The 18,423-nt window shown below is 32.5% G+C and overlaps 2 protein-coding genes across 15 annotated transcripts in view; one reads left to right on the forward strand and one right to left on the reverse strand.

The window, feature by feature from the left end:
- Positions 1-13,972, reverse strand: part of LOC123679759 (CAP-Gly domain-containing linker protein 2) — a 37,972-nt gene extending 24,000 nt beyond the window's left edge. For 8 of the 14 annotated variants that reach the window (XM_045617238.1, XM_045617236.1, XM_045617234.1 and 5 more), the window contains exons 1-2: positions 13,173-13,330; positions 12,093-12,394 (exon numbers count right to left, since the gene is read on the reverse strand). In XM_045617238.1, the coding sequence (XP_045473194.1) occupies positions 12,093-12,345 (253 nt within the window). In that variant the 5' untranslated portion in view covers positions 12,346-12,394; positions 13,173-13,330. Of the gene's footprint in view, positions 1-3,359; positions 3,564-12,092; positions 12,395-12,935; positions 13,054-13,172; positions 13,331-13,882 lie in introns of those variants that run through there. The other 6 variants (XM_045617237.1, XM_045617233.1, XM_045617235.1 and 3 more) reach the window with 5 other exon arrangements.
- A 481-nt stretch (positions 13,973-14,453) lies between these two features.
- LOC123679763 lies at positions 14,454-15,093 on the forward strand. The gene is made up of 2 exons (XM_045617242.1): positions 14,454-14,808; positions 14,891-15,093. The coding sequence occupies exons 1-2, from the start codon at positions 14,607-14,609 to the stop codon at positions 14,995-14,997; spliced, it is 309 nt and encodes a 102-aa protein (XP_045473198.1). The 5' UTR covers positions 14,454-14,606; the 3' UTR covers positions 14,998-15,093.
- The last annotated feature ends 3,330 nt before the right edge of the window (positions 15,094-18,423 follow it).

Below are 18,423 nucleotides of genomic sequence, written 5' to 3' on the forward strand. Positions count from 1 at the left end.
TCGGTCGCCATCTTGAACAGTAATGCCAAGTTAAAGTTATATACCTCGAAAAAAAACACCCTTTATATCATTTTTTCAGGTTACTATGTTGACGAATAAAGTCCAATTTTCAAGAAAAAATATGTTTTTACTGGATAAGCGCCGTTGAGTACCACACGAAATAAATATTTTTCATTCATTTCGAGATTTATTTTCATTTTGTATAATTGTAATCAAGTCATATATGAGATGTCCCATTTAAAAAAGACCAACTCTCGGACCAACTACAGGGTGAGTCTTTGACTTGTACATATATTTTAACCGAAGGTTCTTGAGGTCAAAAGAAACACTTTTTTCATTTACCATTTTTTCCGATTCGGCCCTGTTAAAAAGATATAGCCATTTTAAATTTTCAAAATGAGCTAATTCACCCCTGAAAACCGGAACACTGAAGTTTTCTCAAGCATAAGATATACCTCTTGAACCTTGGAAATAAGCTACTAAATTAGAAAAACCATCATAAACTCACGTTTAACATTCCATTTGTTGAACAAAGTAGTGTTTATAATCAAATAAATGAGTTATTCCAATTTCGTTGACGCTAAAGATTAAATATTCTTCTCTTGATTTCTATTTCATTTTCGATAATTATAACGAATTGAGCTCGCTACCACCCATATTAGCTCTGATACTCATATCCATTCATTCATTATATTTCATTTATATGATATCGTTGTTTATTTCAAAAATGTTAATTAATTTTTATCTTTCATGTTATGAGTATCAGAACTGATAAAACGTCATTTTTCAGAAACGCCCTGTAACTCGAGAACGAAGTAAAATATTAACGATGTGCTTTCTGATATCTTATGATTTCGAAAGAAGAGATTGAGGGTCCTTGAAGATTTTTTTTTAAGTCTTACAGTTCTCGAAATGCTCTTAGTGAGAATCGAATTTGGTACACCATGTACTTCTATTAGTTCAATAGAATGAGAACATTCCTTTAACATTAACTCTTCATAATATAATATCCTTAATTCCAGCAATTTTGGCCTTAAACTTTGGATTTTTCCATCTCCCATCAATCTCAACGCGAATCTCGTAAACACACTACCTATCCAACTGATTTATACGTGAAGTACCATGGGAAAAACTAGAAATCTCGACCGTAAAGGAAAAACGTGATTTGATTAAACCACAAGGACGTTCAAACTAGCCAATTCATCTTCTTACAACCAGGCCCATTCTACTAACTCGTTATTATGTAACCAACGAATGTCCCTTTCTTATCGAATGTACGTACAACAACAAAAGAACGTGAGAAGCAAGACGGTAAAGTTCGCGATCTACAACAATGCCATTTATATGGTAATAGAGTTTTGGACCACGCTTTCCATAAATAGCACTTTAATATAATGCGCTGCAGACGACTTTTGACTAGGTGCAAATTCGATTGGCGAATTTAATTGAAACGATGAGATGGCGATAAAGTGAATCAATTGATAGATTAATAGACATTTTGTCGTCGATAAATTCGATTCAATTCGTTTTTGGAGCTGAAAGGGTGGACAAAGAAATAAAAAAAAATGAGAATTAGAAAAAATAAAACCAAATTAAGGCAAACGCTTTGTTTTCGAGATACAAGGTATTGAACGGGTTTTTTCAAGTTTTTTTCCTCATGGCCCCTTCCCTTCACGAGTTATTCAATTTAAATTCGGCATAGATATTTGAAGATTTCAGCATGTGATATGCCTATAGACCTTAGAGGCATTTTCAGTAAGCAAATTTTGTCCCCAACATGAACTATCAAATTTGACATGAAGCGCGCGGAAGTGAAAACATATCAGTGATACGATATTTCACTTAATTCGCGAGTTTCTCCACAAAGAACGCACTTTCTATATCCCATGGTGAATCAACGTTTCATATTAACTCACATATATTGAAATAAATACCTAAACATATCAGGAATTCAGAAAACAAACTTCAAGCGCGCCAAACGACGTGAAAAAAACAATGACACTGGGAGAGCAAAAGTTGCCAAACCTTGGATTTCAGCAGGTATATACAGAAAATAATGAATGTTCTGCAATTAGGAAAAATATCGGATTCCAAATATTGAAATTTGCATATTTAATCGGGAATCACTCAAATAAATATATTTCATTCAATATAATATACATTCTTAAAGATATAGTAGAATTTGAAAATATATCACAATCCGACAACGTAATCTAACCATGTTGGGGACATGTGAAAATTACGTATACTCCTTCTATCTATGTTTATTACTCTACGATCCTTTCCAAATTAAAATTAACCTGTTCCTGTTGACAAGAATTGTTTTTTTTTATGAATTTTCGGCATCCACTGCTAATGTCATTAGCCATATAATTGTTGTTAATATAATAATAGTTGTGGAATTTTATTTTAGCTCTATTTTACTTCTTTTATTTATTTTTTGAATATTCTGGTCTAAAATTCCAATATTCTATGGTTGTAGTTCCGCTGTGATCACGAAATTTTAGAAAAGGCCTGAAATAGTTATCATTTATATACACCCAAAATTTCAACCCGATCGGAGCTGTAATGAAGAAAATATTGAGTATTTCTTTTTCAATATTCTTCTGGAAATTTCTATAGTTCTGTCTTCCGATGATGTAAGTTCGAAATTCTGCACGGAACTTGAAATTGTTATTTCTGCCAACGTTCATAATCTCAATTCCATGGATTAAGTGATCACAGAAATATTTGTTTATTTTTTTTAGATATTTTTTTTTTAATTTTCTTTGGTTCTGATTATGCGATCAACATGAAATTTTGCATCAAAATTTAAATGGTCATTTCAGATCCCAAATGCGAATTTTCATCTGTAGTATCTGCAGATTTGGAATAAAAAGGATAACAACATTTCGAACAGCTATATTCACGGAACTCCTAGTCGGATTTTGACCATTAAAAAAACTCAACTTGCGGCATTGGTGATCCAAACATACCCTAAAATATTCAAGTTACTATAATATCTTCCGTTCAAGAATTATCGTGTTTACGACCAAACGAACAGTAAACATCAATAAATCGAACCTTATCAGCGAAAAAATCAGATTCTACCAAAATAAACCAACCCAAAACGCTTAAGCATCCCACACTAGCGTAACCGCGGGCAAATCTACCAACAACATAAACACTAAAGCAACTTCAAAACGCCCGATTATATCATCCTGACATCATTGCAATGAATCACCAATATTTTCTAAAAATATTCCAACGATCAACATTATTCAAATCAACTACGCGACAACAAACATCTTGAAACATCGTCAAACAACTAATTACCCATAAACGCATTGAGAATCGACAATAAACGCAAAAAAACTCACCGTAGTAAGTCATATCGATGTCCGAAAAACACACCGAAGGCATCTCGATAATAAATTATGGGCCCAGAGAAAATGCAGCGGGATATCGAAGTAAGTGCTGGAACGTTCTTGACTGACAATAACAATGGTTTCAAAGTGTTATGGTAAAGGATATCACCAGGTCTGGTAGGACGCGTATCTACTGGGCAAAAACGACTATAGGAGGGATCGGATCTCGTTTGTTTTGAATACAACATCCAAGTGTTTTATTGCTGCCCACACTGGACGTGTCATCCAGTACCTAGTCAATGTTAAAATATTGACGTTAAGTAAATCAGGTCGTTCGGGCTAACATCCTCGAAGGAAAAAACAAGATTCACACTTTGGTTTATTATTTCCTCGTTATCTCAAACCATTGAAAAGAGTGGTCAACAAAATGATTTAAAAAATGAGTACTAAATCTGGGGTCAGGAGCTTTAGAGGGTTCGCATTCGAGCACCAATTGCACCACATAAAAAGTGTTCCTAAAATAGCGGTACGAACAAAAATGATTTCTCGGATCATTTTAAGAAAAAAAGTCTGATAAACATGGACCCACAAACACTTTGTTTTCGATATACAGGAAGTCTTTTTCCCATAGCACCTTCATCTCACAAGATATTCAACTTAAATTTGGCATAGATATTTAAATCTAAAGATTTCATCATGTGATATGCTAATTCTGAATGAAAATCTACAGGATGGTATTTTTTCTGTAACAGTGCCCGCTTCTTTCATCCGGAATTTTTTTTTTTTTTGGGGTGGGGGCACTGGGTAGTTTAGAAAAATCTTAAACGAAACTTTGGTCTTGTATTAAACTTTTAGGTTTCTTGAAGTTTTGTCGTATCTCCTACCGATTTCGAGAAAACAATTTCAAACATTTCTTAGTAATCCTCAGGAACAACCAAATTATTATAAAGATCCAGTTATTGAGCTGTGATAAAAAAATTGGTTATAAGTTTTGGTACATATTTACACAATATGATTAATAAAGATTCGATAAACTGGTAGAATCAACATAGAAGAAGTAAGACTACAAAAGCACCCTGTATCTCGAAAACAAAACGTTTTTGGGCCCATGTTTATAGGACTTTTTTTCTTCAATTACCTAAGGAATCTCTAATTTTCCTTTGTTGCTCCAATTTAGGAACACCCTATATGTAAGTACATATGTGATCTACAAGGATGTAATTCATAAGTGAATGAAAGAGTGCTCAAAATCTTTTTAATTCATGTCAATGCTTTCTCCATTTTTTTCCGTTATTCTACTTGAATTTTCTACGTTTCTCGCGCCGCTAACAACACAAAAACTGAACGGAGCTTGCAATAATTGCTACACAGGGTGATACAAAATTTAGTATCAAGATCTCAGGGACGTATTTTTCAGGTCAAAAAAAATTTTTTAGTTTTTTCTTCATAGCTCTTTCAGTTTTTGAGACATCAAGATCAAATTTTAAATATAGGTAACGTTTTAGGGTTAACATCATCCACTATGTCGAGTGATTGTAACAAGCTAAAAGGATATATTTTTACATGTCCACAACATGGTTAGATTACGTTGTCGGATTGTGATATATTTTCAAATCCACAATTTTACTAGATCATTATGCATGTACATATATTATATTGAATGAAATATTTTTACTTGAGTGATTCCCGATTAAATATGAAAATTCGAATATGTATATGGAATCCGATATTTTTCCTAATTGTCGAATTTAGAATAAGTAGAATATTTATTATTTTCTGTATCTACCTGCTGAAATCCAAGGTTTGACAACTTTTGCTCTCCTAGTGTCATCGGTAGTTTCACGTCGTTTGGCGCGCTTGAAGTTTGTTTTCTGATTTCTGATATATTTAGGTATTTATTTCAATAAATTTTGAGTTGATATGAGACGTTTATTCACTGTGGTACATAAGAAGTGCGTTCTTTGTGGGGAAACTCGCGAATTGAATGAAAAATCGTATCACTAATATGTTTTCATTTCCGCGCGCTTCATGTCAGATTTGATAGTTCATATTGGGGACAAAATTTGCTTACTGAAAATGACATATGCTCCCTCTATCTATATTTATTACCCTGAGAGTAAGTAAAATATGCCAATACTGTTTTTACAATTTTCAAACAATTCGTCAAAAAACCTACTGTAATCAAAATCTGAAACGCGAATCACGTTCCCAAAAACGACCTCAACATACATAAAAGCAGAAAACTTCGCCCCAATGGCAGTACAAAGTCACAAAAAAAAAACCAAAAAAATCGAAAAGTCGAACAAGGAAATTAGCGAAGACTATAATATCAAGATGTTCGAGAAACCAATTAACATGGTATTATCTCATTTCGATCATAAATATTCAGCACGTGGGTTTCCATTATAGTACCATGCTGATTCATTGTCAGTCAGGTGCCATATGCCACTTGTACTACGTACCAAAATATAAATAAATAATTCGGCTAGAGTCGAATCGAATGTTCGATTGATGAATTATTTATCTCACGTGACGGCAATGGACAAAATGGGACTATCCCAATAACAATAAGACGATTAACATTCAAGTAGTTCGATGGTTACACGTACTTTTTTGTTTTTTTTTTTAAGAATCGAGCAAATTGGGTATATTTAATTGGCAATCCTGTAATTTTTCATGTAGACTTTTGCTTCTTTTTTTTTCTTGATCTTCTGAACACGAAGTCGAAAGTCCTAGTCTGGCGAGATGTAATGAAAACATCGAATTACGTAATGCTTTCAACCATAGAGTAATAAACATAGATAGAGGGAGTATACGCAATTTTTACATGTCCCCAACATGGTTAGATTACGTTGTCGGATTGTGATATATTTTCAAATCCACAATTTTACTATATCGTTATGAATGTATATTATATTGAATGAAATATATTTATTTGAGTGTTTCCCGATTAAATATGCAAATTTGAATATTTGGAATCTGATATTTTTCCTAATTGTAGAATTTATAATAAGCAGAATATTTATTATTTTCTGTATCTATCTGCTGAAATCCAAGGTTTGGCAACTTTTGCTCTCCTAGTGTCATCGGTTGTTTCACGTCGTTTGGCGCGCTTGAAGTTTGTTTTCAGGATTTCTGATTTAGGTATGTATTTATTTCAATTTATTTTGAGTTGATATGAAACGTTAATTCACTATGGGACATAAGAAGTGCGTTCTTTGTGGTGATACTCGCGAATTGAGTGAAATATCATATCACTGATATGTTTTCATTTCCTCGCACTTCATGTCAAATTTGATAGTTCATTTTGAGGACAAAACTTGCTTACTAAAAATGACATATTATGCTCCTTCTATTTATGTTTATTACTCTGAGCTTTCAACAGAATATTATTTATTTGTTGGAACATTTTTTTTACGAGACGAAAGGGCTTATAAAAATATAAAATGCATGCTCCTAAGGTTCGATTTTTTCGAAATGTCGACAGAAAAGTAAAACGTTCCAAAACTTCAAAGAACGTTAAAAAGTTTCATTTTATACAGTCAAAATCATCAAAAAATATTTTGGCAATCACTTTTTAAGTTATCAATTTCTGATCCTACCTACTTCCTTAATGAAATATGTTGTCATCAAAAACTGCAACAACTTTTTTAATTATCTGATGAATTAAAAATTAGTTATGGAATAATGACAGAATCAAATCGAAAATTTCACCATTAGTCACACCAATTCAATTATCACACCAAATTTACATCAATAAAATTCAGGTCTTCAATTGAGAACCATAACAATCGTTCTAAAGCTTGAAAAATGCTAAATATTCCGAATTTTATTAATCTCAAGTTCCTATGAGCAAGAGTGAACCAAATGAAATAGTGTCAACTCCAAATCATTATCGATTTGATCGATAAATCAAGTAACTACGATAGAAGTTTCATGAAATCCACCATTAATGAGTGAAAACAAAATAATTGCTTGCTAAGTATCCTGATGGTAATGGATTTTCTTTTATGTATCCACACTTGCATAAATAATTATATTCTAGAAATAATCGTCCACAAAATCTTATAAGTAAGCCCAAACTAAATTGAATCTAAATTCAATAGACAATGCTATTGAAAAGAAGACGACTTCTTTTCAAATTTCGGAACTCAAGGCCCCGCCCACATTTACTATCATTCTGCGTTGAATCAGGTGATGACCATAGATCCTAGATCAAATCTTATAGAATATTGAATAGTCTGTTCAGCGTTCTCGACTGCATTTTTATTTTTAGGTGAAAAAGGGATATGTTTATGATAAATTTTCTTCATTACAGTTCGTTATTATATTTTGTTATGATAAAAATAAACAGTATGTTCCTTGATTTTTTGTATACCATGGTATGAGATCATTTTTCGGCTTGGCATCATTGTTGATATACTCTATGTTGGTGTAGTATAGTTAGAATATAAAAAAACAGGAAGGAGCAACGGCCGAAATTCAATATGGCCGACTTTGAACAGTGGCATAGGTTATAAAAACTTAGAATGCTAGAAGAAATTTCATGCAATTTCAATTCGATATTGATTATCGATTTAAAAATTATGACAGAGATATTTTCATTCTCAGAAATCTTTTCCAAGAGTAATTCAAAATTTTTTCATGAGGTTCAAGTACAATATTTCTATGATGAAGCTCTATACGCTCTATTAGTGATGACGTCACACACCGCCATTTTAGTTCTCCTGTCAGTGTTCGGAATCCAAACAAACAAATTATCATTCAAATTAGTATGTTGTCGTTGAAGAAATTGGCTTATTTTGAAAAAATGAGATTATTTAAGAAACGGTTTTACTATTAATTGATAGACATAAGGCACGAGATTAATGCCAGTAAGTTCGAACTTGAAGTTCAACTAATAAACACGGCTTTTTACAAAATCTGGGGAATGATACAGGATTCAAACTTACTGGTATCAACCTCGTTCCTTCTGTCTATCAATCAATACTGAAATCGTTCCTCAAATACTCTTATTTATGAAATTAAGCCAATTCCTTCAACGACACCGTACTAATTTGAATGACAATTTATTTGTTTGGATTCCGAACACTGACAGGAGAAACAAAAATGGCGGTGTGTGACGTCACACTAATAGAGCGTATTCTCAATGGAAATATCTCCCATTCAATGAAAAGAGGCATTCAAAAATACATATGTTCCGAGACAAACATTGTTCTTATTGTTTCTATTGTTCTTGAAATAAAATTAATTCAGTAAACATATTTCGAATTCTTTCACTGGTAACAACATTTTTGAAAATATAACTAATTCTTGTCGATGTGAGTTCGTGAGTCTTACATTTTACATTTGAATCAATGGGGAAGATGGAAAAGGGTGCGAACTGTAGACCATAGATTACAATAATATTAACACAAAAATGAAAAAAAGAAGTACGCCAAATTTTGTGGGATAGGAATTTTTGATTTCTAGAGGTTATATTGAACACAAATAAGTTTTATATTCAGGACAATACAAATAAAAATTGGAGGCTTTTCAATAAGAAATAAATTTATTTTTATAGAGGAGACTAAACCGGGCATTCCAAATATTACAATTGATGCCTTTTTTGATTATATCGAATTTCTCTTGAAATTCGGTAGATCGTATTAAGCTTTGAACCTAAAAATTAGATATTAAGGATTGCTTTGAAAATAGGTACATGTCTTTGAGCAACATGCACGAATCTGAGAATTTTGGAAAACAATAATTATGAATTATAAGCTTATTATGCAAAATCCCTTTATATATTTAGAGTTTTTTCTTATGTTTGTATATGTTGAAGGCAATTAAGAAACGAATAGCATTATTGAAAATAAAGGTTTATTTTACAAAGTACATATTTGTAATATCAGCAAAGAAATCTTTCACCCATGTTCAAAGAATACATTATAAAATTCCTTTTACTCTCTTCTAATTGGTTCCTTGATTGATTATGCATATTATCGATGTCTACTAAACTTCCAACTTTTTCAATAAGTGGTTCATCAACAATATTCTCAGGATTATTTCCTTTCAACTCTTTCAAGATGAACACATTATGTATCATAGAATACATCCTGATATCACGAGGGGACAAATTAGATCTAGTCTGACCGTCTCCAATAATTTCAATCGAAGAAATTGTTTTTTTTTTCTTCAAAAAACACATTCAAAAATTCTTCGAAATCAGCTCCGTTAGGTCCGTCATCGTTCGGCAAAACAAGCAACGCCCCTCTTGCTCCGTGGTCACATAATGTATCAACCGTTCGCACCGCACGCTCCGCACCAGTGTGGATTTGCCGAAGGCAGTATATGTCAACCTTTGAAATTCTGTGTATCTCTTTCTGTGACTAAAAATTTTTAGGTTAGAAAACACGTTGTGATATGAATACTGACAATTGTGTAGTGAGCGGTCCCAATTTCATTCTAAAGTTTCGACCTTTGCCGACTTTGAATAAATAATAAAAGTGGGAATATCATTATTAAAAAACGCGCCAATTCATCATACTACAGTTGCAAATAATTTCAACTGAACAGGGAATTTCAATTTAAAAGGTTTCCTCTTTTCCGTTCAAATTTGAGTTATCTGACCTACGCGATCGGTGTGAATCGACAAGATGGCGGGATAATATCGTGGGACGCACAGATCAGGGGGCGTATTGAATAAATGGCGCATAAATCGACAATTTTTGTACCCACACTTTCGCAAATACAAACCAGAAATCATCCTCCCTCGAAACAAATTTAATGGGAAATCTAAAATGCAAATTACTAGTTCGCGAATCTTCCAAATACCTTATAACGGGAACTAGTGGAACTACTACCCATAATTTTAAATTAATTGCCGATTGGCAGATTTGTAAAAAACAACTGGATAATGCAGGACATATTCGAATTTCTGGTGGATCAATACAAGATTGACACCGACGTCACAGCAACCCAACATGATATCTGCTAAAAACAATTCAAGAAGGCGGACGGAAGGAATTTTTAATCGTTTCAGATTCTACTCACCAAAAATAGATTATGAAAATCAGAGGAAAAATAATCATTATTGGAAATGGAAACGTCCATCTTGATGTACCTATATACATGGTAAGTTCTTGAGAAAAATAATATTCTTTATTCTACTTTTGACATATAAAGTTACATTGACATCTTGAAACGTTTCACTTTTTGTAACTCTTAAGAGTAATGAACATAGATAGGGGGAGCATATGTCATTTTTAAAAAGCAAATTTTGAAATGAACTATCAAATTTGACATGAAGCGCGCGGAAATGAAACATATCAGTGATACGATATTTAACACAATTCGCGAGTTTCTTCGCAAAGAACGCACTTCTTATGTCCCATAGTGAATCAACGTTTCATATCAACTCAAAATATATTGAAATAAATACATAAATATATCAGAAATTCAGAAAAACAACTTCAAGCGCGCCAAACGACGTGAAACAAGCGATGAAACTAGGAGAGCAAAAGTTGCCAAACCTTGGATTTCAGCAGGTCGATACAGAAAATAATAAATATTCTGCTCATTATAAATTCAACAATTAGGAAAAATATCCCTTGCCCTATGTAAATGTCGGTGGGTACAGTGGACATTGCAGTATACATATAGAGATGGTGAGTATACAGGGTGAGTCTTTGACTCGTACATATATTTTAATAGTAGATTCGTGATGTCAAAAAAAACACTTTTTTCCTTTGAAATATCCTGTTTGGCCCGATTAAAAAGATACAGGCTCTGGAAAATCCATAAAACATTTATTTTTATCTCTCAAATGGTTCTATCAAAGGAAATGATTTTAGGAATATAGTTTCTCTTTGATAAGATGAATATTTACCAACACAAAATTCTATCCAAATCTTCCAGTTTCTTCATTCTGGCCGTTACATTCCATAAAAAAACCAATTAATTCGAAGAACCCAACTGTTAAATGTAATTTAAACGCTCATTACAAATTTTTTACCATTTTGAAGAATAAAAATATTCTTCATATTTTCTCGTATAATGTGCCGTTTTCGAATAATTTGATCTTAAAAAAAATTATCTTTTGTTTCTCAATTCAGAAAGTAACTTCTATTATATATACTTAGTAATAAAATTTTCCTGTTACTAAGGTTTTCTATTCATGTTTAATATCACTTCATTCATCATTTGCATCATCATAAACTACATACATTGCCAAATCAAATTGAATCCGGAAGTTCATTCCGTTGATTTCAATAAAAATGTCAAAACCTCTATATTGTTTTTTTTATCAATATTTCTGTTGGTTATAACGATAACTATTCATTTCATTTTTAAGATATTTTTCATACAATCGTTATTATCATACGAGGAATTCAATATTTCAAACTGAATCTTTAGTGTCATAAATTCCCGATCTCACAAGGGTCCATCTATGTATTTATGAGATTATCGATCATAAACTTGTAGAAAGAACTGAATTGGAAAGAAACATCTATTACACTTCACTTTTCAATTTATATCAACTCAGTGAATCAACTTCGCCAAGTTAATTGCAAAAAAATCTTTACTTACCTTTATCTTTCAAGAAAGAGTTAATCTCTATTATCAGTTGGAAATCCCTTAATGAATTTCATAAAATAATTTTCAAAAGTAATAATGCAGAGCAATACAAAATTGAAAACACAATTTGAACAATAAACTGCACTATTTTTCAATCTAGACATAATACAATAGCTAAAAACTCACTGTGAGCACTTGGTGATGAAGGTACAGCTGGTTTATGTTGTTGACCATCGCATGGTCTTCCAATACGTGAGGGTGGTTTTAAACCTGATCTTTTAAGAGGAATGCTAGATGTTGATGATGCTATCGAAGAAACACTGAGAGCAGACATGGAACGTTGTAGGCACTTTTCACTTGAGCCTTTGGCACTTGAATCAGTCTCGTCTGGTTTCATTTCACTTTCATTTAAAGTATCATCTCCATTGTTGTTACTCATGATTGTTTATAACTATTGTGATGTTTTGCCCAGTTGGCCTTAGCACCATCTGCAAGAATTTAAATATTAGTAGTGTAGGGTAGGAATTATTCAATCTTGAAAAGAAAAAAATTTTCAGGTTTAACAATATGTGTACAGTGTACAGTAGATTATTATTTCTTCTGAAAATTCTTTATATTGGATATTCATTTATGCTTTATTTGGTTGATATTCTGCTATTGAGAGAATTTGATCAAGTGTGATGAAATGATTCATGAATAATCATCCTCTAATAATTGATTTATAGATCATGTTATACCAAATAACACTTTAAAAAATTTTTTTTAAATACTGTATGAGTATGTTGATAGTTGTAATTACAACAAATAGTGAATGAGTTATACTAGGGTTTCTTTAGACGTTATTTTTAAATATCTGGAAATAATCCAAATAATAATACGTTGCTCAATTTCTCATGAAAAATATGGAATAAGCAGATGTTATAGTATTTCACCAAATCGAATATTCCTAAAAAATTATCAATATTTTTATAAGATAACATCAATTTTGCATGGTTCAATTGTTTACTTTTACCAAATAAGGTCAACTACCTGCTGGATTAACCTCAAATTGTTTGATCTTGAATTTATCAATATCGAAAATAAACTATGACATCATATATCCTGAGCTAATGAAATACACACAAAAACTATCAGCCCACGAATTCCACCCTAAAGACAATTCCACAAAACTTAATTAAATGAAATTGTAATTTTTTATGAATAAACATCCAATGTAGTCATTGTTTCTCATAATACCGATAAAACAACACAGTATTCGAAACTTACACGCTCAGACTTTGTTTGAGGAATGAAACATGAAACATATGCACCTATTTTGAACACAAATTAAAAACGAACATTAAAACAAACTTAACCCGCCACTATCACATTAGCTGCCGTCAGCTAACCTTTTGACAGCTGATCTTTTTACTGATTTTTACAGGTTGCGGTATAAAACTGCAGTAGGTATAACGTTACAGTACTGTCATTGTTACCAATAGACTAGTTGGAATTTGTTGTTTTGTTTTCTTATCTACCGAAGGTGGAGGAAGCTTTGAGCTTACTATCGGGATAAAAAAGCAATGGTCTCCAATTTTAAAATGTTCGCAAATGTATTTCAGACAATTCTGTAAAACTATATATATATATTCATCAGTTCTCATTCGATTTCCGTGTAAGGTATACAAAATTCAGCTTAAGATTTCCATATCTGGCGTTCTACTTCTTAGATATTATTAAAAATTGGTACATATATTCTTATTAGATCGTAAGTGGTTCCATAGTAATTTCATCTCTTCTAGATTGCCTTGCTCATGCGCAAACCCGAAATTTGCGGGACCTCATCATTTTGCTTTACTATTTCGATTTTGATGAAATTTGGAATGGGTTCTTCCTAGACGCCATTTATCTGGCTGGAAAAGAGCCAACACAGTTTTTTTCGGAGTCTATTGAAAATATCGCAAAAACTGATTTAAAGACTTCTCTTTCACACTCACTTAATTTGTCGCCTAAGTTCGCTAATTTGTCTTCATAGTGTGCAAAGTTTCGTATTCAAACCTTGCTGTTTTAAATATTATTGTTGTGCCAACTGATAATAGGCATGAACATGTTTTAGCGTATCTACAATACAGTATTTCAAGATATCAATAAAAATATGATCATATAAGCATTTAGATACGTATAATTTTGGTGTGATAATATAAGATAAGCATTCTTCAAATTAATTATCATATGGGAACAAATGGAATGACCCAAAAAAAGTTATTCCGAAAGTCCCCATTCAACTAGTATCGGTATAGATTTGGATGGAAATACGGGGTGTAGGCAAAATATTATTGATTTTTCCATGTTTTAATTCAATTCAATTTTTTATGCAACCGATATTGTGAAATTTTAGTGTCCATAACGCGTCTTGTGAATTTTGTTATTTCCTTGATTAATTTCTATTAGGTATTTGTAAATAATCAGCGAAAGTTAAGCTAGAAATTTATCGATTAACCTCTGTATATCGAAAAGTTCAATTATCACAGAGTATCTCAGTCATGGATCATTAGACGAAAATATTCGTTAGTAAGTAAATAAAGGTTGAACCGTTGTTTTCTGTAAATATTCTCGAAATTTTTAAAGCTGTAGCCTTCAAATACTCCGCTGTACCACATATTCAGTGATAAGTCATTTTCAATTCGTTAAGAGCGGTCGAAGTTTGTAAAAGCTGCAAAAATGTTGAAGAAGAACGCGATTGTAATTCTTCTTGTGGTACTTCTCACAGTGAGTTCCATAAATTGCTTATTGGTTTGCAAAAAAGACACCTGTGACCATGTTAAATGTGAAAATGCCACTCAAGAAAATTGTAACAAGCCCAATCAGGATCTGAGAAAAGGAGGATTTTGTGAATGTTGCACTGTTTGTTTCACTACACTAGGTACGTATTATTTTTTGTTTGAATTTTTTAATTTATTACTTAAACGGTTATAAATATAATTGGGAAATTGTTATTTTTATAGCTGAAAACGAAGATTGTCCTCAATTGCTTTCTACCATTGGAGGTCCACCACCAACAGTTGCTTGTGGAGAAGGTTTGAAATGTGCCAATGGAAAATGCATCAAGTAGTAAACGCTACCTTTGGATAATTGAGATTTGAATATTTTCAGTTTTACATATTTTAAATCTTATAATTTTTATTAGAATAGATATGTTACATTGATAGTATTCTTCATTTATTGCACCTAAGTTACAATTTATTTGTAAGTATGTTTAATAATATTCAGAAGAGTTTTTTCTGAAAAAAATTGATACGTCGTGAATTTTTCTTCAGTTAAATGATTTGGAGATAATTTATCTTGAATATAATAAAATTAAATGAATATTCTGAACCAAATTCGAATTAACACACGCTGAGGATAAAATAGTAATTTACGTAACAAGTCCTGGATGTCTGCGAGTACAAAAAAACCATTTTCGGACGTGTTGCGTACAATATTTTTTCGGCAACCATGTAAAATAACACTATCGTTGCTGCTTTCCATATTTTATTGCGATTGCGATCAAAAAACATGCAAATTTTTGACAACTAATTTCATATGAACTGTCAGCCGATATCTCGGTTGCTATGGATTCTATGATTCTTTTCCGGCCTAGTCCGGGAAGTACGTACTTTCCGGACTAGGCCAGGAAATGCTACTTTCTCAGAGAAGAAGAGTCCGGGAAGTGAGCACTTCCCGGACGGTTGCCGAAAAAAACCTTTCACAATATTATCTGTCAATATATTCAAATCAGATAAATGTATGAAATTCGCATAAGAAAACGTTTCAGAGAATTTTTCACCATTTTTTTTTTTTTGGTAATTTATAATATCCAATTGTTTAGAAATACTGCTGTGTCCCTTTTGAAAAAGTTAATACTTTGTACTTTTTGTTGTTGTGATCTCTTAGATTTAATGGAGTCTGACCAAATTTCAGTTGATTTTCATATCACATGAAATTGGTTAGGTGAAAACTCACAGTCAAACTCCACCAAATACAAACTTTATTGAGTGTTATATCAAATGGGACATGTTTCAAGGGAACAATCCCTCATCTTCAGCCAGAAAAAGGTCATATGTGGTGGAAAAAACAACAATAATGAATATATGCGAATATTAAAAATAACAAAAACAAAGAGGAATTTAACCGCAAAAACCTTGCGGGTCCCCCAATGTTAGGGTGAAAATAACATTCCTGTCCACACAGTGTCAATTAATAAAAATAAAAATTGTGACCATGCACGTGTGACGCCTGACAGATGTCATGTTAGGCGTCACACGTGCATGGTATGTCATGGATATCACATGAAATTTATTTATATCGATTCTTGAGTTACCGATACAACATCAGAATCGATACTGTCTGTTGGATAGTAGAGTACCGATTCAAAGTATCGATTATTTTTGCCGATTGAAGCGTCTTAGGACCGATTCCACAGTTTACTCTTAAACCATAAGCTCTCCTTAAATTGCTTAAGCTTCGCCTAAAGCATTCCACCGACCGCTAAACGGACCTCAAATCGCTCTAACTTTAAACCGAAGAATTGATTCGGTTTAACCGCGATAAGTGGAGCCATAGTATAAAGAAAGGATAGTAAGCCAGTGTGTGCTTTTTTCGATTTTGTTGATGTTGAGCGCCATCTAGTTGTACTCACGTTTTACTCGAATTTTACTGTCAAAAATTGGTCCGTGAAGTGGAGCCCTCTGGAAAAATCGGTGTTATTTTGAAGAACTAAAATATTTGAAATAGAGTGGTCAGAAGATTTCTATATTTAGATATTTTTCTGCCCTGTAATAAGCATTTCCGCCAGTGGCGTGTATTTGTGATAAACAAATACAATGCTACAAGTTATCATGAAATCACTAATCACGTCCAGTCGTCATGAAATGATATCTCTAGGTTTTTTCAGGATTCAGCGCTATCTATTATCGAGTTACTTCTCCAAATCCAACTACAGTAGCGACCCCTGGTGACTATTTCCTTGCCGTCAAACGGCGGTTGGCTTACTATCCTTTCCTTATACTACGGTGGAGCTTAGGAAAATAATGTCAGATTTGACAGAAAACGTCTACAAAGAACAAATTACACAATTTGAATTGGAAATCCGAACGAAGACTTTTTGCGTTTATTTTTGTTATTTGGATGATGGATAATTATTTTGATTTGTGTGAATAATATTGTTTAACGATTCAAGTTGTATATTTAAGAGCCGATTCCACAGTGTACTCTTAATCCATAAGCTCTCCTTAAATTGCTTAAGCTTCGCCTAAGCATAGAGAAAGGAGGAAAAGAGTGACGACTCAGCGGTAAAATAAATAAGCGTGATTGTGGCGACCTTATGGGCAGGATATGGAACTAATGATGTTGATTCTGCGCATTTGGCGCCTTATTATTTCATAATTCCAAACAACTCACAATTTGAATGAAAACCTGCACCGAAAATTGTGAAAAAACTGTAATATTAATTACAGTTTTTTCAATATTTCAGTGAGGTTTTGCATCCAACTTAATTTTTACTTAAGTAATAATACTCAACGAATTTTGACATACTTTTTATTGCACATAATTATACAAATTGATATTTGTGAACAGAAATTAATGAAATAATTGAATCAAATTATATTTATATCGTATTGTACCACTAACTATTAAAGAAGTAAACATTTCATTTGAAGATTGACAATAAAATAATTATTTTTGTGATTACTGACAAATATCCAGGAAATCGAAGGATTGAATGGAATCTTCAATTCTTTGGCAAAACTCCAACGTAAGCCTTTTGAAACCTGGAACAAAGTGAAAAATTGATGGTGATCCTGAAGAGACTTTTATTGAAAGTATATAAGGTGATAGCAATAGAACAATATGAAGTGAAAATATAGCTCCGTTTTCTTAAATCGTCACAACTGCTCCCTTAGACATTTAAGTACTAATAAAAAAAAATTCTCTTTGTTAAATGACTCTTTTTCTTGATATTAATTTGATTAAAAATGCCTGGCCTTTTCTTTACAAAAAGGAAAACAGTATCAGTATTCGGTTGGTTATTTCTGATCCTATCTTAACTTGAATCTGTTAAACTAGTACTCGGCACACAATTAATTAAATCATTCTGATCTTAAAGCAGTGCATAATTTGAAAAATTTGGCAGGGATGAAGGTAAAAGTCTTGTTTTAGGTGTATTGAAAAAATTGTCCTCTCTGATATGGTCCCCACATATTTTACTCATACTCATATTAATATTTGCTGGATAGAAAAGCTTCAATTGCTTTATACCATTCAAAAATTCTAGTTGGAGGTCTAAAATAGTGCTTGTTCGTGGTTGAACCCCTGACAATTTTGGATATTCGAAGTTCGAAGTCCGATGCCGGTATGCCGTAACTATCGTTACTTTGGAACCGGTTACTTTACGTTTGTGGAACGCGCGACTACGTTACTCAAAAATACCGTTCCAAAATCACGGTATTGAAATACTGTCCCATCCCTAGAAAATGTTGACACAGAAGTGACAGAAGAC

The sequence above is a fragment of the Harmonia axyridis genome, chromosome 5 (assembly GCF_914767665.1).
Source record: "Harmonia axyridis chromosome 5, icHarAxyr1.1, whole genome shotgun sequence".
In the NCBI taxonomy this organism is placed as follows: domain Eukaryota; kingdom Metazoa; phylum Arthropoda; class Insecta; order Coleoptera; family Coccinellidae; genus Harmonia; species Harmonia axyridis.

What these genes read in the sequence shown, in the direction of transcription:
- LOC123679763 (XM_045617242.1), top strand. Translation starts at nt 14,607, where the DNA reads ATGTTGAAGAAGAACGCGATTGTAATTCTTCTTGTGGTACTTCTCACA. An exon ending in TGTTTGTTTCACTACACTAG is followed by an intron (nt 14,809 to 14,890) that starts GTACGTATTATT and finishes TTATTTTTATAG; the next exon opens with CTGAAAACGAAGATTGTCCT.